Source organism: Knufia obscura, assembly GCF_036327395.1.
Source record: "Knufia obscura strain CCFEE 5817 isolate CBS 148926 chromosome Unknown scaffold_1, whole genome shotgun sequence".
NCBI classification, from domain to species: domain Eukaryota; kingdom Fungi; phylum Ascomycota; class Eurotiomycetes; order Chaetothyriales; family Trichomeriaceae; genus Knufia; species Knufia obscura.
In genome coordinates, this window is record NW_027042687.1 from 1,792,868 (window position 1) to 1,817,288 (window position 24,421).

General features: G+C 50.9%; 9 protein-coding genes across 9 annotated transcripts; 6 read left to right on the forward strand and 3 right to left on the reverse strand.

Annotated features, from left to right (window-relative positions):
* Nucleotides 1–400: 400 nt before the first annotated feature.
* hrp3 (ATP-dependent DNA helicase Hrp3) lies at nucleotides 401–5,494 on the reverse strand (the record flags this gene model as incomplete). Its single annotated transcript, XM_064869119.1, has 3 exons — nucleotides 401–572; nucleotides 624–5,049; nucleotides 5,488–5,494. 3 exons carry the CDS (start codon nucleotides 5,492–5,494, stop codon nucleotides 401–403), a joined length of 4,605 nt encoding a protein of 1,534 aa, XP_064734616.1.
* A 578-nt stretch (nucleotides 5,495–6,072) lies between these two features.
* Nucleotides 6,073–7,987, forward strand: RLI1 (Fe-S cluster-binding ribosome biosynthesis protein; the record flags this gene model as incomplete). Its single annotated transcript, XM_064869120.1, has 3 exons — nucleotides 6,073–6,129; nucleotides 6,180–6,582; nucleotides 6,633–7,987. The coding sequence occupies 3 exons, from the start codon at nucleotides 6,073–6,075 to the stop codon at nucleotides 7,985–7,987; spliced, it is 1,815 nt and encodes a 604-aa protein (XP_064734617.1).
* Nucleotides 7,988–8,799: 812 nt separating this feature from the next.
* Nucleotides 8,800–9,432, reverse strand: PMZ80_000671 (uncharacterized protein; the record flags this gene model as incomplete). Its single annotated transcript, XM_064869121.1, has 1 exon — nucleotides 8,800–9,432. The coding sequence occupies one exon, from the start codon at nucleotides 9,430–9,432 to the stop codon at nucleotides 8,800–8,802; it is 633 nt and encodes a 210-aa protein (XP_064734618.1).
* Nucleotides 9,433–9,808: 376 nt separating this feature from the next.
* On the forward strand, nucleotides 9,809–11,131 carry HUT1 (UDP-galactose transporter; the record flags this gene model as incomplete). Its single annotated transcript, XM_064869122.1, has 1 exon — nucleotides 9,809–11,131. The coding sequence occupies one exon, from the start codon at nucleotides 9,809–9,811 to the stop codon at nucleotides 11,129–11,131; it is 1,323 nt and encodes a 440-aa protein (XP_064734619.1).
* Nucleotides 11,132–11,896: 765 nt separating this feature from the next.
* Nucleotides 11,897–14,620, reverse strand: PMZ80_000673 (uncharacterized protein; the record flags this gene model as incomplete). Its single annotated transcript, XM_064869123.1, has 1 exon — nucleotides 11,897–14,620. The coding sequence occupies one exon, from the start codon at nucleotides 14,618–14,620 to the stop codon at nucleotides 11,897–11,899; it is 2,724 nt and encodes a 907-aa protein (XP_064734620.1).
* A 1,242-nt stretch (nucleotides 14,621–15,862) lies between these two features.
* On the forward strand, nucleotides 15,863–17,419 carry PMZ80_000674 (uncharacterized protein; the record flags this gene model as incomplete). Its single annotated transcript, XM_064869124.1, has 1 exon — nucleotides 15,863–17,419. The coding sequence occupies one exon, from the start codon at nucleotides 15,863–15,865 to the stop codon at nucleotides 17,417–17,419; it is 1,557 nt and encodes a 518-aa protein (XP_064734621.1).
* A 1,225-nt stretch (nucleotides 17,420–18,644) lies between these two features.
* On the forward strand, nucleotides 18,645–20,492 carry PMZ80_000675 (uncharacterized protein; the record flags this gene model as incomplete). The annotated part of the gene is made up of 3 exons (XM_064869125.1): nucleotides 18,645–18,772; nucleotides 18,823–19,010; nucleotides 19,057–20,492. The coding sequence occupies 3 exons, from the start codon at nucleotides 18,645–18,647 to the stop codon at nucleotides 20,490–20,492; spliced, it is 1,752 nt and encodes a 583-aa protein (XP_064734622.1).
* Nucleotides 20,493–21,998: 1,506 nt separating this feature from the next.
* PMZ80_000676 (uncharacterized protein) lies at nucleotides 21,999–22,456 on the forward strand (the record flags this gene model as incomplete). The annotated part of the gene is made up of 2 exons (XM_064869126.1): nucleotides 21,999–22,288; nucleotides 22,345–22,456. The coding sequence occupies 2 exons, from the start codon at nucleotides 21,999–22,001 to the stop codon at nucleotides 22,454–22,456; spliced, it is 402 nt and encodes a 133-aa protein (XP_064734623.1).
* Nucleotides 22,457–23,234: 778 nt separating this feature from the next.
* Nucleotides 23,235–24,378, forward strand: PMZ80_000677 (uncharacterized protein; the record flags this gene model as incomplete). Its single annotated transcript, XM_064869127.1, has 3 exons — nucleotides 23,235–23,853; nucleotides 23,902–24,125; nucleotides 24,202–24,378. 3 exons carry the CDS (start codon nucleotides 23,235–23,237, stop codon nucleotides 24,376–24,378), a joined length of 1,020 nt encoding a protein of 339 aa, XP_064734624.1.
* Nucleotides 24,379–24,421: the final 43 nt, after the last annotated feature.

Here is a 24,421-nt window from a genome sequence, read left to right on the forward strand (position 1 = left end):
CCTCGCCAGCAGTGAATGTCGTCTAGTCATTTTCGACGTGTTGGGTATCTAGAACAAACATTATCGTCGACATCCGTGTTCATACCAGTAATGATGACCTGAACTCCTTCGTAGCAAAATTCGAAAACCATGTGCTTTTTGGTGAAGCGAAAGACAAAGATACCCTGCAGCGATTCTGTTGCTGCTTTTGGTGTTAAAGAATGATGATGCGAAGATGCAAAGATAAGAATGTAGTCTCCCTCAAGTAACATGTTCACCCGGTCCTGGGTGCGAAAGAGCCTGGTCCCAACACCACGCTAGACAAGGATTTGCCAGCAGGGTCGTATGGAAGGTCGCAAGCAAGTATCGGCGTTGGAGGGCCAACGTCGTCCGTCGTTGTATCTTCAGATCGATCCCGACCCTATCTGGGTGGTGAAGTGTGATAGTGACCATTTGGGCGATTGTCGTTTGGTTCATTCTGAGGAGAAGCATCGCCGGCAAGATCCTTCTCTGATGCAATGATCTTGAGGTGAATTCTAGCCAGCTCCTCGCCCTTGATGCCCTTGTTCGGCCAGTAGGTAACGGCGTAGTCCCTGATATCGAGGTTAGCGTTTTGTAAAACTTGTACTGCGAGGCAAACTTACCAGAATCTTCTTTCCATTGAGTCTTGAGCTTCGTCCACATCACCCATAGCATCACCAATGAATGCTCCAACTTCCTTGAGAAAGCCTCGAAGCGCATTAGCTCGTGCTTGACTATCAGAAATGTTGGCCTTCGTGGCATTCTTCATATTCTTGAGCGATTCTCGGACCGGCTTGAACATGATCTTCATCATCTGGTCTTCCTCGGCTGTCGATGCACCATTAGTATGGCTGTCTGTCCGTCTGTGCTCGCTGCCATGGCGATGAGTCGTCGAATGTTCACGCTCGATCTTGTGCTTTCTGTCTCTATCGCGCTCTCGGTCGCGATCGTCTCGGCCGTGCCGGGAGTCCACTCTTGGTGTGCCATGTCGTTCCATGCTGTCTCTATGGCCAGCACTTACCGTTCGGTGTCGGTGCTTGTCGACATCTCGCTTCTTGCCTGTGAGCGGCGTGGAAGCTTTCAGCTCATTGTGTTCTCGTTGTTTCTTGTTGTTGCGATGATGATTCTCGACAGCTTTCTTGGCCTGGGCGTCGTCTCCGTACTTGGCTTTTAGGACGGAAAGCAGGTAGTCGGCACGCCTCACCAGATGGACAGCGCCAGGAGACTTTGCGTGACTCCCTTCCTGTGCTTCTCTTTCTGCCTTCTTGTCAACACGGTGCTCCTCGAGGAAGAATTTGTCTACAAGGTTGAAATCTGGATCATCACGAATGCGCTCCCATGAGCCATAACCGTGCCTGGCGATGCCAACGCAAAGCATGCCGTCTTCGCGCGCACCCCAGTCGCAAGAGTATCCTGCAGCTTTCGTGGCCTCGGGTATACGGAAAGACTTCTTGTCTGGGATGTTCGTGACTTCTTTGAGTAGTCGCATCTCACCTGGCCGATCAAGTAGGGTCTCAGCGTTGATTCGTTTTACTCCCCTATGTTCGAACAGGACCGCTTTCTTGTCCTTTTTAGTGATTTGCTTGCCCGATCGTTCCAACGCAGCCATGCGCTCTTGTTCCTCTCTCCACAAAAAGCTGGCTCTATCGAGGACTTCTTGCATAGCAGTCTTCACGACGCCAAAGTCGCGATTCCTGAGTCGTGCCTCGCCAAGGAACTCTTCGGTCCTGTCGTCGATAGAGCCAAACTTAAGATGACCCTTGATGAGATATCGGAACTCTCGCTCGTTGAGTGGTCTGCCTGGATCGGCATTGGGGTTTTCATCTGATTCACTTTCCGAGTCGGCGTTTTCTCGCTGCTGAATGCGTCGAGCCTGTCGAGCCTCCCTATCTTCTTGTTCACGATTGCGGACGTTTCTGGGCTTGTTTTGCTCGATGACCTCAGCAAGATACTTTTCGTCAGCCTTCTTCTGCTCCTCAGCTCTGAGTTCTTCAAGGTTCTCTTTAGGAATGATATCATCCCAAGACATCTCATCGACCTTAACATCCACAAAATCGAAGCTCCGCAGGAACTCTTCACCGCCATCCGCTTCTGTACCTTCGGGCTGTTCTACCTTGTAATCCTCAGCCTTCTCGAGTACCGAATCAAGATCGAGCTCTTCAAGCTTCTTCTGGTTGTCTGTCTGTTCGAACATTCGTTGACCTCGCTTCTTCAAGATTCTAGAAATTTCGTTGGAGCTGCCGGGCTCTCCAACCAAAGCATTTCTGCGAGCCTGAGTTTCTTTGTCAGTGACACCTCTCTGAATTGTCAAGAACTCAAGCATGAGTTTATTTCGAGCTCGTTCCAGAATTTCTTCCTCGATGGTCTCCTTCGACACAAGGCGATAAACGCTAACCGGCTTGGTCTGACCAATTCGATGGGCGCGAGCCATGGCCTGAAGATCAGCCTGTGGATTCCAATCAGAGTCGAAGATAATGACAGTATCAGCCGTCATCAGGTTGATACCGAGACCACCAGCTCGCGTGGACAACAAGAAGCAGAAATCAGTACTCTCAGGAGCATTGAAGTGGTCAATAGCAATACGACGTGGACCGGCTGCTATGGTACCATCTAGCCGCTGGTAGGCATGGCCACGATAATCCATGTAGTCACCAAGGATGTCGAGCATCTTGACCATCTGACTGAAGATCAAAACGCGGTGGCCATCACGCTTAAGCTTGGTCAATAGCTGGTCAAGCAACATCATCTTGCCACTGCTGGTAACTAGTGCTCGTAAAACCTCTTCCTTGCGAGCGCCTTGCGGCACCATGCGCTCCTCGCAGGCGGGGAACATGAAAGGATGGTTACTGGCTTTTTTCAGTTCCATCATGACATTGAGCAAGGATTGCTTTTGACCTTTGGCACCTTGATTTAGTGCAGCATAGTTCTTGGTCAAAATATTCTTGTAGTACTCAAGCTGAACATCAGACAATTCCACGCGAATTATTTTCTCGGTCTTGGGAGGAAGATCCTTTTCGACCTTTTGCTTGGTTCGTCGAAGCATGTATGGTTTGATTTCCTCAGTCAGCTGCGAGATCTTTGCACTAGCTTCTTCGGTGGTGAGATCCATGTTCTCATCAATGTTGACAACGCCAGGGTTGATGAAATCAAACAGAGCCGACAACTCGCCAAGATTGTTTTGCACCGGAGTACCGGTGATGAGCAGTCGAGCTGGTGCTTTGAACTCGCGAAGGCGGTCATAGAGTTGTGACTCTCTATTCTTCAGACGATGAGCTTCATCAATGGCCATGAACTGCCATTTGATCTGACTCAAGAAAGCGGCATCGGTGAGGACATACTCATATGTGGTGAGCAGCACATGAAACCTGGGATGCCGGACGTTGCCGTCGGGAATGAGCTCGTAGTCCTTGATGACCTGACGAGCATTATTGTTGCCGTTATAGACGACGTAGTGGATATCAGGCGCCCACAAGTCGAATGTGTCAGCCCAGGCTGGCATTGTGGAGAGTGGAACGGCGACGAGGAAGGGGCCATTCTGAGTACGATCGTGTCGGAGCCAATTGATGAAGGCAACAGTCTGTACGGTCTTGCCCAGCCCCATCTCATCGGCAAGGACAACATTCATGTTCTTGGCCCAATTGAAGGCAAGGAAGTTGAGACCAACTAGCTGGAAGTCTCTAAGCTGGCCAAATTTGACATAGTCAGGTTGCTCTGTCAGTCTCACAAACTTGGAACGAGTAGCAGGATTCTGCTCTGTCAAGTCTGACCGGAAGCTCTCGGACTGGCGATTCAGATACGAGTCTATCTTGTCTTGGGCAATCTCGGTGACGAGACTGGCAGCTTCCCAGGTGGCGGTGTCGTAGTACAAGCCTTTCCATTTGACGTAGTACTCGGTGCCGTCCGGTGTCTCGCGATTCCCTATGACTCTCTCGACTTTCTTGTAATCGTCGATAGCATCAAGCATCTGTTCTCTGTCTAGGATCCATTTCTCCTTGTCTTCGGGTGAAATGTCTGGATCTGTCATGATTCGGATATCTTCGGCCAAGGTCTTCTTAATATAGTTCTCGAGGCGACGAGGAGAGCGAACTCCAGAAAGAGTTTCTGTTGTCTCCCAAGTAGCGTGGTAGTAAGCTTGCTGTTGCCACTTGATCAGGAACTCGTACTCCTCCTTAACGTGAGTTGGAGTGGTGACATCAGCCTTCAGGCGGTGGTTGAGCACTATATCGATGGCAGGAGTGTTATCTTCTGGAGCAGTGGCCCAATAATTCGGAGTCATCATCTCCGACTCTTCTTCTGCGAATGGGTCGGCGTCGTCCTCGTTGTAGTTGGACACTTTGTTAGCACGTCGAGTCGAGAAACGAACTTCGGCATGAGCAGGGCTGAGGCCGGTGGAAGATTCGAGGAAGCGACGCTTTTGCTTCTTGGTCAGCTTCTTGTGTCGACCACCATACTCGTCAGAGTCTGCACTGGCATCGCTCGCACTCTCAATGTTTGGTGTTTGCTGCTTCGACGAAGGTTGAGATGTTTGTCTCAGGCGTTTTCGAGGACGGGAGACTATATCGTCATCTTCCTCATCCGAGGACTCTGCCAGTGTTCGTGAAGGGCGGGCACGTCCACTTCGACGTAGACCGTAGAGATCTGGGTTGCTTCTCATGTACTCTTCTTCATCTTCTGTGGGGTGGGCTTTCCGTTTTGCTGGGCGTATCGACTCGTCCGAAGATGAGGCGTCTTCGTCTTTCATGGCGTCTTGTGGGTGGTCTACTTCCATCTCGTACTCTCCATCACCATCGACGTCGTTGTCCGCTTCAGCATCATCGTCACTTTCTGATTTCATCACTGATGTCTGCTGGGTGACCATGTCGGTGGTGGGTGCCGATGAGGCTGCGGCGGCAGTGTTCTCTGGGGTGTCGGACGACTCACTGTCATTCTCGTACTTCATTGTGCCATTGGTAGGCTGTTGCTGAGGAACGACCGGCGACTCATCCTCGGAAGATTCCATTCGTACATCGGTAGGAGGAGGGAGAGGAGCTGTATCGACAGCTGGTGAGGCTAATGAGGTATCGTCAGCATGGTAGAGCTATGGGGACATGCGCGCAAAGAACAGATATGTCACATCCACGAAACCAGCCAACGCGATCCGGAAAATGTCACTATGGTCCTTCGTAGCCTTCCAGCGACTGAGATATGCTATTTCCATGAGGTATCGTGATGGATAGAGGCATGACGAGATGGATAGCTGATGAGTTGTCGGCTTTCACAGCTGGCTGTCGGAATAACATGCTGAGAACACGACTGGGACTGACTTCCCGTGAACGACACGCTGAGCTGAGTCCGAAGTCCCTTTTTGCACTCCGAATATCATATATACCATGTTTCGAGTAGAGGTGCACATGAGAGGGCGACTTCATCGTGGAAGGTCGACCAAGGCAGATCCGGATACATAGCACACAGTACAAAAATGCAAAAGGAACGCAGCATGTTACGTACCTTCCATGATGGTCCAACACCCGACGAGACCAATGTCAGGGTGTTGTTATGGATGTTGTGGAGGTGGTGGTGAGGTGGGAGGTCGAGAAGGTGCCTCGATTGAGATGCACAGAGGCAGATGGAGGAGGATTGGTGGAAGATGGAGCAACTTGAAGAGCGGCCAGCGCTGCAACTGCATCAATCGCGCAAACGCTAAGCGAGTGCATTCGGCTCTCCAAGCGCCTAAGAATCTGCTTGGCAGCCGAGCTGGCGAGGGCGCTTGCCTAGATGTACTTGCCTGAGGCAGAATAAGCCTGCACCAATGAGGGGCTGGATGATTTTTGCCCGCACTCAGTGCATCACACTGACAGACTGACTGTTTGTTGGTGACTGCCCGACGTGCTTTTTCCGTGTGTACCAGGCCGTAACGAAGCCGACTTTCATTTTGCTTTGCCTTCGACCGTCATTGTTGCGTGCAGTGGTTGGTTCAGTCCGGTGCAGGCTGCCGTGTCGAGTCATAAGTCGCCTTCACCCTGCATACCATTTCTTCTCTTGAATTCTGGACTTTCTGTGTTGTCCGCAACTTCACACATCTCAACCACAACCATGTCGGACAAATTGACTAGAATCGCTATTGTCAGCAACGACAAATGCAAGCCAAAGGTGAGCCCTGGGACATCACAACAAGAGGAATTTCCAACTAACTCTGCCAGAAATGTCGACAGGAATGCAAAAAGTCCTGTCCCGTTGTGCGTACGGGCAAACTGTGCATCGAAGTCACTCCAGAGTCCAAGATCGCATACATCTCTGAAACCCTATGCATTGGGTGCGGTATCTGTCCAAAGAAATGTCCATTCGGCGCCATCCACATTATCAACTTGCCCACAAACCTCGAATCTCAGGTGACCCACCGTTATTCAGCCAACAGTTTCAAGTTGCATAGGCTGCCTATGCCCCGTCCTGGTCAAGTGCTTGGTCTGGTTGGAACCAACGGTATCGGAAAGAGTACGGCCTTGAAGATCCTCAGTGGAAAGTTGAAGCCGAATTTGGGAAGATTTGATAGTCCGCCTGATTGGGAAGAAATTCTGAAGTATTTCAGAGGTTCTGAATTGCAAAGTGAGTTACGCCCCCCTTCATGCTGGGCCAGATTGCTAACGGGCCTGCAGACTACTTCACCAAAGTCCTCGAAGACGACCTCAAAGCCATTGTCAAGCCTCAATATGTCGATCAACTACCACGAGCCATCAAAGGAGATGTCAAGACTGTCGGACCACTGGTCAAGGCAAGAAGTGAGATGGATAACTACGAACACATCATGGATGTCCTCGAGCTGAGGCATGTTATTGATCGTGAGATTGGTGTGCTATCTGGCGGTGAGCTGCAGCGATTTGCCATTGCCCTGGTCTGCGTTCAAAAAGCAGATGTCTACATGTTCGACGAGCCATCATCCTACCTTGATGTCAAGCAACGTTTGACGGCTGCTCGAACCATCCGAGAGCTTCTGCGAGACGACGACTATGTCATTGTTGTCGAGCACGATCTGTCAGTCCTGGACTACCTGTCCGACTTCATCTGTGTGCTCTACGGCCGTCCTGCAGTCTATGGTGTCGTCACTCTTCCCTCGTCCGTCAGAGAAGGTATCAACATCTTCCTCGATGGTAAGATCCCCACCGAGAACTTGCGGTTCAGAGAAGAAAGTCTTACCTTCCGTATCGCCGAAGCTGGCGAAGAATATCTGGTTGACAAGGCTCGTGGATTCGAGTACCCAGCTATGCAAAAGACGCTAGGCGGCTTTAATCTGACCATCGATAGCGGCAGCTTCACAGATTCGGAAATCGTTGTCATGATGGGTGAGAACGGAACTGGAAAGACGACCTTCTGCAAGATGCTTGCTGGTGTTGAGAAGCCAGATGGGAATCAGAAGGTTCCTCAGATGAATATCTCGATGAAGCCTCAGAAGATCACACCAAAGTTCACGGGTACAGTCCGACAACTCTTCTTTAAGCGAATCAAGGCCGCCTTCCTCAACCCACAGTTTCAGACTGATGTCTACAAGCCACTGAAACTTGATGATTTCATCGACCAGGAAGTACAGAACTTGTCAGGTGGTGAACTGCAACGAGTGGCCATCGTGTTGGCTCTTGGCTTGCCAGCTGACATTTACCTCATCGACGAACCATCGGCCTATCTTGATTCTGAGCAGCGTATCATTGCTGCCCGTGTCATCAAGCGGTTCATCATGCACAACAAGAAGACCGCCTTCATTGTTGAGCACGATTTTATCATGGCTACCTACCTTGCGGATCGAGTCATTGTCTTCGACGGTCAACCATCCATCAAGTCTCGAGCCAGAACTCCCGAGTCTCTCCTGACTGGCTGCAACTCATTCTTGAAGAACCTGGACGTCACATTCAGACGAGATCCTAACACGTTCCGACCTCGAATCAACAAGTACCAGTCACAGAATGATCAGCAGCAGAAGTTGGCAGGAAATTACTTCTTCCTGGACGATGATAGTTGAAGAGGGCAACAACGGCAACAGAAATGATTACAATGATCATGATGCTACGAATCACGAATCAGATAATGTCGTTACGAGCAACACGAACCTGAAAAGCACTGGTAAAGGTGCAAAGAAGCGCCGAGCCGAGATCCTGAGTGAGGAGGAGGAGGAGGCGGAGGTAAGCGATGAAGATGACGACTGACGATGTGGCAGTAGTCTACCTCCTGCGTCCAAGACAAGAAAATCTAGATCCGGGTCAAGCTAGGTGACTGCTGCCTGAGGTGAAAGAGGAGAGGTGGAGAGTGTGACAAAAGACAAGAAGAAGACGATGTTAAGCCAGATCCACCATTAAACTGGCTAGTTGTCGACCAATATATTCCTTGCAACGTGGCAGGTAGCATTGTCTTGCGTAAGTAGATAAACGTACGCAACCCTGATCGTTAGGTTTCGCATCATAGTGCAAATCCTTTCAAAGACACCTTTCTATTACACATGTCGACCTGTCTTGGTCATCCCACGCTTCGACTGCAATTATGCATGCATGGATACTGCGCAGTCTATCATGTGTTTGTGATTCAGTCGCGGTCGTCAATCTGCAGTCTGCAGCCTGCAGCCTTCAATCTGCTTGCACGAGCCGCAACCCCTTCTGACCTGGAAGCAACGTCTCGATGGCACGCTTATCGTAGTTTCGCCCAAGAATGTAGATCTGCTGCCTACCTTCTGATGCTTGATGGTGATATCTCTCGACGGTCGCTCCCCATTACCAGTAGCAAGAGCCACGTAGATCTCGCTTTAGCGCTTCACATCCCATCGCCAACCGACCAAGTACCTCACCCATTCTGTCTCGGCTTCACCTCCCCCTCCTGCATAACATAATACGTCACCGTCCCATCCCCTCCAAACCCATTATGCGCCAACATCCCCAGAATAACCCGCTTACTATCCTTCCACTCAAAACTTTCCCCTTCCCCTTCAGCATCATTATGCCCCTCCGTAGTACTAGCCCGTACAACATCCCTCTCCGCCAACCCATCAAACACCCAGCAGAACTGCTTGAGACTCCATCGCTCGCCGAGACTCAGTGGTATAACCCACTCGCGCTGCACGGGGATGCTGGCCTCGTCGGCGTCGTGTTTGATCAGCCACTTTTGGAGGTCGGGGTGGATGTAGCTGTGGCGGGGTGGGAGGCCGGAGATGAGGAAGATGGTGGTATGGGCGGGGGATTTTGAGCGCGTACGTGAGTGCGAGTGTGATCTGGATCGTGTTGGTGATGTGGTGGGTGTTGAATCTGCACTTTGGAATGAGGAAGGAGATGGTGAGGAGACGGTGAAAAGTTTTAGATCTGTCCAGCGGTGTTGGTGTTGGAGGTTGTGGAGGATTTCGATGGCGAGGGATTCGCGGGGGGATTTGGTTGTTGTTGTGGTTAGGAGGGTGGATATTGCGCTTGGTGTTAGGGTGGACATTGTGTGGGTGGTATTGAACTTGCGAGGTAATGCTCTCGAGAGCGGATTTGTAGACTCGGTTCTCTTGGGCTATATGTATTCGTCTGGCGCAGTGGCTTATTTGTTGTTGCGTTGAGTATTCGGAGTGACTTCACTCTGACTCTGGTAAGCTTTTTGTGATTAAGGTTTTAGAGTTGAGGCTGAACGGGAGATCGCCGTGTGACTGCAAGCCAAGTTTGCCCTCGATCTCTTCGGGCTTAGCTTCAAGTGCCTCGGAGTTCCAACTTGAAGACAGATCGCAGTCTCGTATTTATGGTTCACCATCTCCACTAAACCGCCCGTGCGTCGCCAGCATAGTCCGACCTCCGTCACTCCTTACACGCTCTTTCCTTTCAAGATGCCACGTCGAAAACAAGTCGCACCAATGCAACGCATCGACTCAGGAGAAATCATGCAATACCCAACAAGCACCCCCGAGAAGCGAGCCGTATACAGCAGGAGCAATGGCAATCTCAACGGCAGTGCAAACGGCAAGACCACGACCCCAAAAAGAACATACACACCACACAGGCAGGCACCCTCCGCACCACAACTACGCACCCAACCACAATCCCAGTCCCAATCCCAACCCAGCATCCTCTCCCTCCTCATCTGCGTAAGCGGAATCTACGCCTCCTTCCTAACCTGGGGCCTCCTCCAAGAACGCATAACAACCACCCCCTACGCCATCGAACCCTCCACCTGGACAAACAAAGACAGCACATCCTCAGCAACCGAATACTTCCGCTACCCCATCCTCGTAAACACAATCCAAGCCCTCTTCGCCTTCATCAGCGGCAGCATCTACCTCTACACCAGCACAGGCCACTACAGCCTCATCCCCTCACGCGCCGCCCTCCCACCCCTAACCCTCATAACCCTAACCACAACCTTCGCGTCCCCTTTCGGCTACGCCTCATTGGCGCACGTCGACTACCTAACCTTCGTCCTCGCCAAATCCTGCAAATTACTTCCAGTAATGGCCCTGCACATCACCCTCTTCAACAAGCGATACCCACTATCAAAATACCTCATCGTCGCGGCCGTTACCGCCGGCGTCGCGATATTCACGCTGTACCACCCTCCTAAACATGGCGCGAAGGCCAAGGGCGCATCGAGCAGCTCGTACTACGGACTGAGTTTGTTAGGCGTGAATCTACTATTTGATGGCCTAACAAACACAATCCAAGACCACATCTTTAAATCGCCGCATCGGTATGGCCCCGTTAAGGGCCCCCAGATGATGGTTAGCTCTAATCTGCTCGGCTTCCTTCTTCAAACCTCGTATCTGGTACTCACCCCGTTCATCCCGGGTGCAATCCTGAGCACATTCGGAGTCGCCGAGTCCACGACAAACGATCTCACAAATGCACTATCATTTATCCAGCGACATCCCGCGGTTCTCAACGACATCCTCGGTTTCTGTGTTGCTGGTGCGATAGGCCAGCTATTTATTTTTGCGACGTTGGAACGGTTCAGTAGTCTTGTGTTGGTGACTGTTACGGTGACGAGGAAGATGTTGACTATGGTGTTGAGTGTGGTTTGGTATGGGAAGCAATTGACGCCGCCACAGTGGGGAGGTGTGGCGCTTGTTTTTGGCGGCGTGGCGGCGGAGGCGTGGTTGGGACAGAGGGAGAAGAAGAGGAAGGAATTGGAGAGGGTGAAGGGGAAGGTGGGGTGAGACAAGATGAGGTGAAGGATTGTGTCGGATGTTGCTTTCGTGCTGCGTTTAGCGGGCGGTTTGGATGGACAGATTATGTACACGACAGATAGAGAAGAAGAGTGATGCATCAACATGCCGTCATACACAGACAAAGCCAAGTTTCCAGTGCTCTTCTAAGACGAGTGGCAGCCTCTTGCCGCAGTTGGACACGACCGCTAAATAAAAGTACGCTACATGCTCAAAGACAGATCAAAAGAAAGATACTCTGGGAGAGATCGTAACGACGAAATGGGCACCACTGCCGCCAGATTGTATCAGAGCAATCAACTCTCAGTACCGTACTCATGAAGAGGAAGCATGTTCGACGTGCAGACAGTCCAGTATCGGATGGCAGATACGAGACACAGGACTGAAGTCGCCGTTTGAATGCCTGGCATTCATGGACAGAAATCGACCTCGTCGAGGTCGCAGCAGGCTCCTCAATATGTTTGTCGACACATTACACGGCCGCTTCGGTGGTTCTTCTCGTCCTTACGCGCCTTGATTTACATGCAGTACTGTTGGTGTTCGAGCGCCGGAACAGGTGTGCCACGGCCTGGCAATCCGCTTCTTCCACTGGTCAGTCGCAGAGGCGTGACTGAAGACGTACGACCAATTCACGAACCCACAGTGGCACAAGACAACACAACCTAGAACAAATAAATTTATTCGAGATCGCGCATCATCCTGCACACAACATACCGCCTAACGCCAACCGATGCTCACCACCTACCGTTCGTACAATTACAAAAAGATATTCACATTCTTCACCCTCCTCTCCTCACACCCCTGACAAGCAGCCTTCTCCTCAACCTTAGGCCCATACCCCTTCCTCTTCTCCTTCTCCGTCAACTCAACCTCGATCTCCCTAACGAAGAAGCGCCCCTCCTCCCCAAAGTCACCACCACACTCACAACACACGAAACACGAATCGTGCCATTTCCCACCTAATGCCTCAATCGTCATCTCATTCAGAATCGGCGCCTTACACGCTCTGCATCTCGAACTCGTCCGCTTGGTGTGACATGATACACAATATGGGTAGTTATTATGTTCGACGAAGGGCGACTCACTGGTGAAGGGGTCTCCGCACTCAGCGCAGAAGAAGTGGTCGGCGTGGTAGTGGCGGCCTAGGGCTAATATGACGGCTCCCTCGATGGGTGTTTTGCAGTTGTGGCATCTGGGCGAAAACAGTTCGTGATAATCGAGGTGGCAGAAGAAGTGGAGGTCCTCGTTGCTCTTGGCGATCTCTGTTATTTGTGGGTCTTCGGGGTCGAGGTGGGGCATTGCTGTTTGGAGGCGTTCTAATCGGGCGTTTTCTGGCTCCGGGTAAAAGGAGACGCATTCGAGGCCTGTGCTGCAGTGGTGGCAACTGAAGCATTCGGGGTGGAAGCGGGCCTTCTGAGTTTTGGAGGAGGCGCCGGATGCTGTTACGATGCGGCCGGAGATGGGCAAGGAGCAGGCTGTGCATGTTACGCTTGAGGTGGAGGCTGATGTTGGGTTCCTTGATAGCCATGGCACACGTGAAGACATCTCTGATTTCGTTGGTCTTGATTGTGGGAGTTTCGACGGTGACGATTGTGTGTGGGATGGCAAAGGCCGTGATTTTCCATTGGGCACGTTGATAGTCGGTAGTGGCCGGCTCTTCGGCGGTTCTGGCTCAATATTAATAGCAGGAATCGATGGTGTAGGCTGAGGAGCTTCTGGGAGGTTAATTTGAGGTAGTGGCCGCGATTGCTGAGGTACATCTGGTTCTATGTTGATGGTAGGTACTGGTGGGTTGGGTCCAGAATCTTCTGGCAGATTGATCTGAGGCAGAGGTCGACTCGAGTTAGACGGTCGAGCCGGCTCGTCTCCAGAAATGTTAATCGACGGAACAGTATTGATATGGTGGGACTGCTCTTGCTGTAGGGAGGCAATTTCCTTCTCTTTCTGCAGTGCTGGACTTCTCGGGTCTTCCATGATCGTGATCTCGGGCACTGGCAGAGAAGGTTTGACTGGATAAGACATACTTCCGTCATTCTTGTTTTCTTGTGGTCTTTCGAGGTCGCGGCTATTCCTAGGCGACTCGGTCTCCCGTTTCCACTTCGGATCGAAACTCACAATTGGACGTCCTGGTCGATCACTGACTGCCGTAGGAGTAGGAAGGTTTGGGCTTCTATCGCTCTTTCTCATGCTCGTAGCAGCCCGAATGTCATCGCTCCTGATTTCAATACCATCTTTGTAACTCGGACTATCGCTGTTGTCTGCTTCCACTTCCTTAATCGGTGTCTGCGGCAGAGCACGACTGGCTGTATATGCTGCGTTTCGCGACTGGGTCGGCTGATTTTTCCAGATTTCGACACGATTCGTCCTCAGCATGCTTGGTAAAGGATCTGTAAAGGATTTTTCCGGCTGTGGTCTTGATCCTCGAGGTAGTGAATTGCTCTCCCGAGACCTTAGGGGAAGCTGCTGTTTTGAAGCAGCCTCAATGATTGTAGGCATCTCTTCGGCTTCTTCGTATATCTCGTCTTCAGGATTTCTGAAAACTCCTTTACTTGAGCCGCTGCTCACGTGGCGTTTCCCACTCGTCTTGCGTGCACCCTTCTGCAAAATGTTCTCCTGCTCGACCACGGCTACTGGCGACTCTACTACTGGTACTGCCAGTATTGCGGTTGTGGATGGTGGTGCTGGCGCTGGTGCTGGTGCTGGTGTTGGTGCCGATACAGCAGGCTCAGGTTTCGGACGTCTCCTTAGCCACGGCAGTCGATGTCTCTTGCTGTCTGTTGAAGCTGTCGAGTCTCCAGATGCTGAGCGAGAGTTGGTTTTGGTATCTATTCCTATCGATTGTGAAGGTTTCTTGGCATGGCCTAGCTCACCGTATTTTGGTTTATCTTTCTCTAGATCAGGATTTGGATATGCAGAAGTTTTCTCCACCTCAGCAAGCTGTGGGTTCCGGTGTTTCCAAACTAAATCTGCCGCTTCCATCTTAGCTGCATCGTGTATCCTCATCTCGTCGTCCTTTTTATCGATCTTCTGCAGGGCCTCTCGTAAGGCGTGTGCCTCCTCTCTTTCCTTGACCCTTGCTGATGATTCCTGGTAGGCAGCATCTGGTAGCGTCGCTGTTGGAGGTGAAACCCGCCGTTGTGTAGAAGGAGTCGTGGTATTGCCTGGTGTAGGGACCAACGGTCTGCCTCTCTGGCTGCCGAGAGATCCAAAAGAGCTTGATGCGGGCAAGGAAGCCCGGTGCGATAGCTTTTGTTCTCTCAGCAAGTTTTTGTTCTCTGGCAGCTGCTCATTGGATGAGCGGAAAGATAGGGCTGATCCTGCTCGTGGAGGCACATTTTCGTCGGGTGTAGGTAATGGTCTGGATGGGAGAGGCCGCGATCCAGTTGGTCGTGCTGGTCGGTTCGATCGAAGTTCGGCAAGGTACGAAGCTGATGCAATATGTGAGTATTTCGATTCCCAAGGTGGACTTCGAGGTGCCATTCAAGCTGGTCGCAAGAGCGGTCACAGAGGACGTACCTTTCTGTTCAGAATTCATACATGTTGGTTGTGGTGGAGACACCTTTCTTGCTCCCAGGCTGTTTCTCTTGTTGTGTAACATTGTGACCTGAGCTGGTGAAGATATTTGGTTTTGTCAACTTTGGGATTAGGAAAACATTGCACGATTTCCAGGTAAATCAGTAACTGGAGTACCTAGGTAGTAGTCGAAATCGCAGCAGCTGGAGGTTCAAGAACTAATGACAAAAGCCCAACAAACGCTTCACGCAACAAATAGTGTATACTGTTTCATCGATATCATGGTGTACCTTGCTCGCATCGTGACGCTGAATGCTTTTCGTTTTCCCTTCCCCGTCGTCAGGGACAACACTTGTGGAGTCGAACCTCTCCCGAGAGCGCGAAGTTCTCGTTCGGATTGCTCACACTTCGTGCCTTGTGTCCATGGCTTTGCATGGTTCAAAGCAAATTTCGTCGAATATCACACCTCTATGCTGATTTAACACAAGAGTATCACCTTCGCTAACGAGTAAAGAAGAACAATTGTAGAGATTTACATGATGAGACGCTGATCCACAGGAGGACGATGATTTTAGCGGCCAGCGCGGATCGCCGGCACGTTCGAAATGCAACTCCAACCCAACTTGGGCGCCTTTTGGAGCTATGCGCCCCCGAAGGTCCCGAGATTGAGCTCCAAAAGGCACCTGGGGGCACACACCTTTCCATTTTCGGCACCACAGCTCTTTGTCTGATCAGTTTCACACGCGCAAGACACGCGTCTTGCCCCCGGAGATGTCCGATCGCCTCGGTTCACGCTTCAGTCCCTCCCCACACGTCTGCAAGATCCTGCACGTTTCCTTTTGCCAATTTTTCTCGCTATGACCACGCGAAATCTAAAATGTTCGAAGAACTTCACAGCTCGATGCTACCATCATTGGCTTGTCTTCTTGATGAATGGTGGCGGCAATGTCCTGGCAAGAACAACACAGCAATCACGTAACACTGTCAGGTCTCAATGCCCTGATCTTTTTGCAGCTCACATTCAGACACTAGCCGAGAATCGCTGGTTTGTGTACGGACATATCTGAGCGATCAGGAAGCGCGAGCTCGAGACATATCCTGGTCATTGACTTCCACGGGACACACTCGCTGGAGACCCTTTCAGCCAGAGCAAGTCGCCAGAGACATATCTCCTTGGATAGAGTACTGTCAAACGAATCTTCTTTCAGCATGAGTGAGAAGGAACAAATACATACAGCAGCACCTCTTCCGGCAAACAGCTCAGCGGCACAAAGCCACTCACCTCAGTCGCCGGTCAGCAGTAACGACGATATCGAAAGGCCCTCTGCCAAGCCTGAAGAAGACCAACCACCCAATGGTGGCTATGGCTGGGTGTGTGTTGCTTGTTGTTTCTGGATCAATGGCTCGACATGGGGCATTAATTCAACATATGCCGTCTTCCTAGCTTACTATCTGTCGCACAATTACTTCCCTAACACCAGTGCCCTTGCATATGCCTTCATCGGCGGGCTCTCAATCTCCATGGCCATGCTGGTCGCACCGCTTGCCACCAAATGCACGTCAACCTTCGGCACAAAGGTTACCTTGCACGTCGGTATCTTCTTCGAGACACTCTCTTTGATCGGAGCGTCCTTCGCGACAGAGAAGTACCAATTGATCTTGGCCCAAGGTGCTTGTTTTGGTTTGGGGATGGGCTTTCTGTTCGTTGGGAGTGTTGGCATTATCCCGCAGTGGTTCACCACCAAGAGATCGATTGCAAATGCAGTTGCTGCAGCCGGCAGCGGTTGTGGTGGACTCATCTGGTCTCTCTCGACGCAAGCCATGATTGACAACTTAGGTCTACCATGGGCTTTTCGCATACTTGGCATCCTATCATTCACGATCAATCTTATCTGCAGTAATATCCTAAGAGATCGGAACGCACAAGTCGGAGCACGCAACAAGTCATTGGATTGGTCGTTGATGAAGCGCCCAGAATTTTGGTTGGTTCAGGCATGGTCCTGGTTTTCGATGCTCGGGTATGTCACTGTGCTTTTCTCTTTGCCATCGTACGCCCGTCAGATTGGGCTCTCAGCGCAACAGGGTTCGATCATTGGTGCCATATTCAACCTCGGTCAGATGCTTGGTCGACCATGTATTGGACTTGCATCGGACCGGTTTGGACGAATCAACCTTGCAGCATTCCTGACGGCGTTGTGCGGTGTCTTCTGTCTTGTGTTCTGGATACCGGCAGAACTTGTCGGGTCACCGATGGGCCTTCTCACGTTCTTCTCAGTGGTTGGTGGTGCGCTGGCAGGCACCTTTTGGACAACGATTGCGCCAGTCGGAGCTGAGGTTGTCGGGATTAGGGATCTTGGGAGCGCCCTGAGCTGGACTTGGCTGATAATGGTTCCACCTGTCACTTGCGCAGAAGCAATAGCGCTAGAAATCAGACGCTTCGAAGCGGTCGATTTCGTATACGTCAATGCGCAAGTGTTCTGCGCCGTCTCGTATATCGCAGGAGGGCTTGTGATGTGGGTATTGCGAGGCTGGAAGATAGGGGAAGTTGAGGAGATGGAACGACTCAAGGACAGGGAAGAAAGGCAACGAGCTCAACAGAGTTCCGCCCTGAAAATGCAACATGCAGATGAAAAGGGCAGGACATACAATCCCGGAGGAGCAGAAGGTGCTATGCTGGCAAGAGAGGTCTCTGCCATCAGTGCGAGGAAGAAGGCTTGGAATCTTAGAGATCTACTTCGGCGCATGATGAAGGTGCAGATAGTGTAGCATATGTCCGATTGATAGCAGAGATGTCTTATCTACCATCAAGCCCTGGTTTACCCCATGTAAATCGCGCTCAACAAAAGATTGTTTGACCATTTGATACGATCTTGAGCCATACTTGAGTTCCAGAATGAACACTCTACGGTACTATGGATGTCATGCCGGTCGACTTTTCCGTGCAAGCATATCCATTGTTCGCCTATACAGACCGCCAAAGTGACAACACCATCGACTTCTGGGTCATAATGTTGTCGCTTCAGCGCAAGCCGGTTCTCTCAATATTTGGCCTACTTCGGCAGAGTTTCTCACCTGGACTACCCAGTTGTTTTCGTACCCGGCTTGAGCGTTTAAGCAGATTTCAGCGTAACCATGGACATTCCGAGAGTGGGGAGGTCTTGTGTTCCGTTGTGCTAGCGAACCAGGTTATGGCCTGAAAGTGCTGTTGCTTCCGCTTCATCTGAAGCTGCCATGGCTACTTGCTACTCCTACCGATTACTGGCTGTGAACCTCTTTCGGCTGCTACTTCCGCAGCATCTCCAAAATAGCTTAGCTCCAGGTGTACCTGACGTGAAGATCTCCAAGTACATTGACAACATCCACCATCGTATCTCCCACCTTTTCAATTCGCTCGACACGATGCAGCTTTTCGTCACTTGCATCGACCTCACCAGCTTCGAAGCTCTGTACCCAATCATGGCCAATACGTTACTGTTCCTATCCGCATAGATCTCCAGAAGATCATAGCTTCGCGTTGATCTTGCGCACCTGCCCGCTTTGGCATCCTTTTTCCGGTGATTTTGCTGCTCGGTTACATTAATATTACAACTGTCGATGAGCTACGGAGTAGACTTCCGCGCCTAAGTTCTTGGAAGCACAGGTAGCGATTCAATTCAGTAAGCCAAGTTAAGCTGTGAATCGATAGCGTGCCGCACCTGAGCACCAGAAGAGGTGCTTAGATAGGCATAGTATGTCGGCATAGCTTCCCAAAACAGCTAGCTTCATCACTGAATTCTGTTGCTGGCTGGTGGAAGGAATGATCCTGCAGGTCGGAGAGGATTGGGGTCATAGGACGTGCAGGTACACCATAGTAGGTGACGACTGAACGATTTGGCTAAGAGCTGTTACGACTATTAAGTCCCCTGCTTCTCGGACATTTCGATCATCTGCTTCACGTCTTTCGTTGTCTCCGTGTACTGACCTGTACTTCGTCTCTCAAATGCAAAGAACCATGGCTCATCCTATCCAAGCCGCCGCAGAGGCCGTTGGGTCTTTTGGTGCTGACCCTCGTCTTCCACAACGCGCTACACTCTTTCAAGGTGCCAATGAAGGTCCAGCGACCGTTGCAGCCAAGATCAGGTAAGACTCGAAGGAGTTACTCTTGAAAGTGACAACGCTAACTGTTGTAGTGGTGTCGTGCAAGGCGGCATGCGAGAAGACAACGCTCCATACTTTACCAACGCTGAGGGTATTCCTTGGCCAGATCCATCTCACAGCAAGACCGCTGGAGGTCTTCCTTTGGCCTCGGACGTTTTCCTCTTCCAGAAGCAACAGACGTTCAACAGACACAAGCTCTTGGAAAGAATGGTGCATCCATGTAAGACTGCCCGTCAATGACCCATGTGCACGGCTAACACTCACAGGCGGCAGTGGTGCATTTGGAACTTTCGAAGCCACGAAAGATATGAGTGCTTACACTAAGGCGCATTTCCTGTCGTCTTCTGGCCTGAAAACACCCATGTTCATCCGTTTTTCAACTGTCACCCTCGGACGAGAGTTCCCGGACACCGCCAGAAATCCACGTGGCTTTGCCATCAAGTTTTACACCGGCGAAGGCAACTACGATATCGTCGGTCTCAATTTCCCTGTCTTCTTCTGCCGCGATCCAATTCAAGGTCCAGACGTTATCCGTTCTCAGGGCAGACGACCTGACAACTTCCTCCTTGACTACAATGCCACCTTCGACCTGCTGGCAAACAACCCGGAAGGCAATCATGCCGGCATGATGTTCTTCTCCGACCACGGTCACCCTAACGGTTGGCGCTTCAACCACGGCTACGGCTGCCACACCTTCAAATGGGTCAATAAGAATGGTGAATTTGTTTATATCAAGTACCACTTTATCAGCGACCAGGGTCAAAAGCAGTTCACGCGACAAGAAGCCGTAGAGATGGGAGGCATAAACCCAGACTATTCCAAGCAGGATCTCTGGGAGGCCATCGAGAACAAGGAACCCATCTCCTACACCGCAAAAGTCCAGATCATGAAGCCAGAAGAAGCGGATCCTGATGTACTCGGCTTTGACCCCTTCGACGTAACTAAGGTCTGGCCACGAGGTCAATTCCCGATGCACGAATTCGGCAAATTGACCCTGAACAAGAACCCGGAGAACTTCCACCGTGATGTCGAACAAGTTGCGTTCTCACCAGGGAGCATGGTGCCAGGTATCGAAGATTCGCCAGATCCATTGTTGCAATTCAGAATGTTCTTCTACCGTGACGCCCAGTATCACCGTATCGGTGTCAACCTTCACCAAGTCCCAGTCAACTGCCCCTTCATGGCGCAGTCATACGCATCATTGAACTTCGACGGCCCATTACGAGTGGATGCCAACCATGCCGGCAACCCAGACTACGCGCCCAACAGCTACAAGAACAAATTCCGACCTGATGTTGCCGAAGCTCCCTACAAGGTCGGTGATAACATCGTCTCCCGCAAATCCCACTACTGGCATGAAGGCAAGTTGTCCGAGTATGATCAGCCTCGAGAACTGTACAAGCGAGTCATGACGGAGGAGGCTCGCCAGCATTTGCATGAGAACACTGCAGTGATGATGAGCCAAGTCAGTGACCCGCAAATTCAGATCAAGTATCTGGCTCAGCAGTACATGATTGACCCCGGATATGCGAAGGCGATTTGGGAGTTGCTGCCACAGAAGAACAGAGCTGGTCAGAAGTTCGACTTTAGTGAGGTGGAAAAGGCGACCGAGGGAGCGGAGGCCTTGGGCAAGACACCGAGGTTTAGGCCGACTGGGGAGAAGCTCATGGGCATGCCGGCTATGGGCGTGTACAACTCTTGATCGGATGAGGTGTGAAACGGGAGATACTAGCATGCATCTTGTGCCTAGAGCTGGAGGCGTGGACGGTAGCCGCAACAGACAGCTATGTTCAAGTCCAGATAATTGTCCTTGAGCTGCAAAATGAATTTATGCTTCTCCAAATGTTTCGAACATCTGACACCATAACTCTTCGTGGTAGTGACATTAAATTCAACACATTATTGTGATACTGTACTCTCCCTGAGTGGCCAAATATAAGTGGTGGCCTAAGCATACGGCAAGGCCAGAACCGTTATCGTCTTTTGCAAAATTCGTGACCCTCTTGGCATTTTGCTGTTTCTTCCACTTCGAAGACCACATTTTGAGATCGGTGCTATAGTATACGCAACCGCCTGTTATAGATGAAGGTGATACTGTAGTGATCGCAATTGACTAAGCTACTTAGCGCTACTAATCTTACTTATCCTAGCTGTATTTTAGTAGAGATGAATACGAGCAGTATATGGTACGTCTTCGGCTAAGTTTCCCTACTATCCGCTATAGATTCAAGGATAATGTGCACGCCGCGGAAACTATTATTCTACTATAGTACAGGATAAGGTTGATACTACCGGATAGCGTATTCGAAATACTATAGATACATACTAGGCACGTACTATTTACTCTAGTATTAATCACTCGCGCAGCGTATGTAGGTTTATGAGTTTGAGGTGGAAGAAGAGACAGTAGAATGCCAAGAGGGTCACGAATTTTGCAAAAGACGATACGGTCAAGCAATCACACGAAAGCACAACCTTCTCAGGCTGGTAGTAGTTGCACCTGGCCAAGGCTAATCACAGCTATCCCTGGTCGGATGCTGCGATGATTCAGACGATGTCGCGTACTATCTAGCAGTGAGCTGTACGTTTGCACGACTCTTAAGACCTCCACCGCACGGAGCGCTGTCGCTATACGAATAATCGCGCGGAGAGGTGTTCCGACTGGACTGCTTCATGAACGGAAGTACATGAGCGAGCACCGCACGGAACTGAGTAACGAAAGTCCTATAGCCGTGTCTGTTCATCCACGAGTTACAAGACCTCGTCTATTGACAAGGATTAGGAGCCTTGCTCCGTGCAAGCACCAAAGTCCGTTCAAAAGTCAGTACAGAAAGTTCGGATATAGAATCCGACACCTCCACAACGTCACACCTCTACGCATGATCACGGGATCTCCACGTGAGCTCAACTCTGAACTGACTCGTTTGCAAGTCTCACCTGTAGGGCCATCTCGCTTTCTCAGAAACCTAATCAGTACTCCAAGTAACACGTTGTGAAAGCGTACAAGTACATCGTGTCCAACACAGACGTTCCTACCCGAGATAATTCACCATGCCACCACCAGCCATCAACCCAGCACGACCTAAGGTCCGATTCTCTCTTCTTGAATGCATTGCACTCGGTTTCGGAGCCGGAGTTGTCGGCGTGGCAGCGTAGGTCCACCACTGGCTTCCTGTCCGTCAAGTTTTATCTGACAAAGACCTCCAGCATGACAATCGGCGAAAAGGCAGAACAAACAATCACCAACCGTCCCAATTCAGACGTTCCAGGCAAGACCCTGGCTCGCCTTCTCGGTATTTCACCATCATACTACAATAGCCACTCGACCGGCGTTAACTGGGCTATGCACTGGGGTCAAGGCATCGCAGCTGCTGGTATTCGAGGACTGATGAGCTACTATGGGATCGTTGGCCCGTTCGGAAGCTACATGTTCATGGGTGTCAGATTGTTGATCGACCAGACGTTGGAGAACTGGACGGGTGTCGGTGCCCTGCCTTGGTGAGTGACCGCACACGCAGATCCGTGAATGTGAAATGCTGACATATTGATTTCAGGACTTGGCCTGTGAACGAACAAATTGTCGACTTGTTGCACAAGGGTGTCTTTGCAATGGTGACAGGTTATGTTGCTGATCGACTGGTCTTGGGAGAATCTTTGAATGCCTAAGGTGTGCGACATCACTGCGTCAGTAGGACGGACAGCCAAGCTGTACCACGAGCGAAGGGCTATTGCATTATCTCCTGAAGGATCTCTCCGAATGTCAGCTTGGGTGGACGGTTGCTTGGTAAGACTCGCATGATAGTCACTGAACCAGCTGGGCTGCAAACAACAGTCGCTATTGCCGCTCTCATTAGGGCTGACCGGTGACATAAATGTATTGACAGAGTCTCGCGGGTGGAGGAGGCCTTATAATGACTTTCCTAAGCAGAGCTTTCGGCAGGATTAGCCGAGCCGAGTGAAGCATACACGTGATTACCCCGTTCTAGGTGTGCTACTGATCAGAGCAAAATCTTCATCTCTCCTTCCTGCATCGCACTATCATCATAAATCCAAAACGTCAACAATGCAAGAGGTGTAACTGCTGCGTGCCTTACATATCGTTGGTTAATGTCCAAAGGGGCGAAAATGTCAGCAAAACACGGTGAGTCACTGGGTGACTCTTTACCCTGCCAGCTACCAATCATCTGCGAGAACTACAGCAGCGACTTGCAAATGCTACAAAGCGGCGATACGCACGGCTCGGTGATGGATAGCAAACACATTTATGTCCTCAGGCTGAGGCCCGGCCAGCCTGGCGGCTCCATACAATGTTCATGAAAACAAGGATATAATATAGCTTTACGGTTTTCTTGCGGGTCTCACAGCCCACACTACCATCACGCACATACAAACCACCCGCTGAGATGTAAAGACTCAGGCCCCCAAGTGCTGTAAGACGAAGACGATGTCGACTCTAGGAGACCTTCCATGCCCACTACGGCCTGCGCCAAGTGCGAGCGTCAATGCCGCTATGGTCAACGACATTCTCACGGATGAGCTCTGCGCTCTCAACGCCATCTATGGCGAAGGCACGCTCCAGATCACGCAAACAAATAACAAAATGGTCACAGCAATGCTTCGACTGCCGTCCACAGGAATCTCGTTCCGCATCGAGTTCGCCGAAGACTATCCTAGCCACCCGCCAGTGATTGAGGAACCCGATTTACCCTTGCATCTCAGCATGAACCGCCGGATTCAGAACATGCGTCTGCTGATCTTTCAAGTGCTCCACAGCATATTCGTTCCCGGTACTGTATGTATGTTCGATCTTTTGGACGCATGTCTGCCGCTCATCCTCTGCCTCAAGGAGGACGGCTTAGATTCGGAAATGGCTTGGCATATGGTGTACCAGACATCCGAAATGACAGACGTGCAAGCACAGTGGCGCTGGACCTATAAAGAGCGCATCGACATGTCAGGCTTTGCAGACATGCTGAATTGTACGATCTGCTTCGAAGATGGTTTCGCCTTCCAGATGATAGCGGTGCCATGCGGACATTATTTCTGTTACAGCTGCTTCCAAGGTAGGTGCGAAACTGGCCATCCAGGGTTATGGTGCTAATGCTGTGCAGCCGGCTGGGAGATAGCATCGAATGAAGTCAATGCATATACTTGCTGCCACATACGGGTGCCTCTTCCAACCATCCAACAGTGTACGGACATCACTGAGGAGCAAAGTCGGAAATACCAAAAAATGCTTATCGACAAAGATATCGAGAATCCCTTCTACTGCACACAAAGAAGCTGTGGAGAGCTCATCGGCAGTTTCAATGCATGGCAATTGTCAAGAGGACGCGTCAGAAACAAGGGCATCTTGTGTCCACATTGCAAAGGGTACACGTGCGTCAAGTGCCGCGAACCCAAGCACGTAGGATCCTATGTCCCAGATACTGCATTTGCCGAACTGCTGCGAAGCTGTGATGTTCGACGATGCCCCAAATGTGGAGAGGCAATTGAAAAGAATGGAGGGTGCCCTCACATGGTATGCAGGACGTGCGGATCGCATTGGTGGTGGACAAGTGATGGTCAGATGTCGCCATACTAGCTAATGCATACAGCGCCAGGACAGTATGATTGACACAGTCACTCACC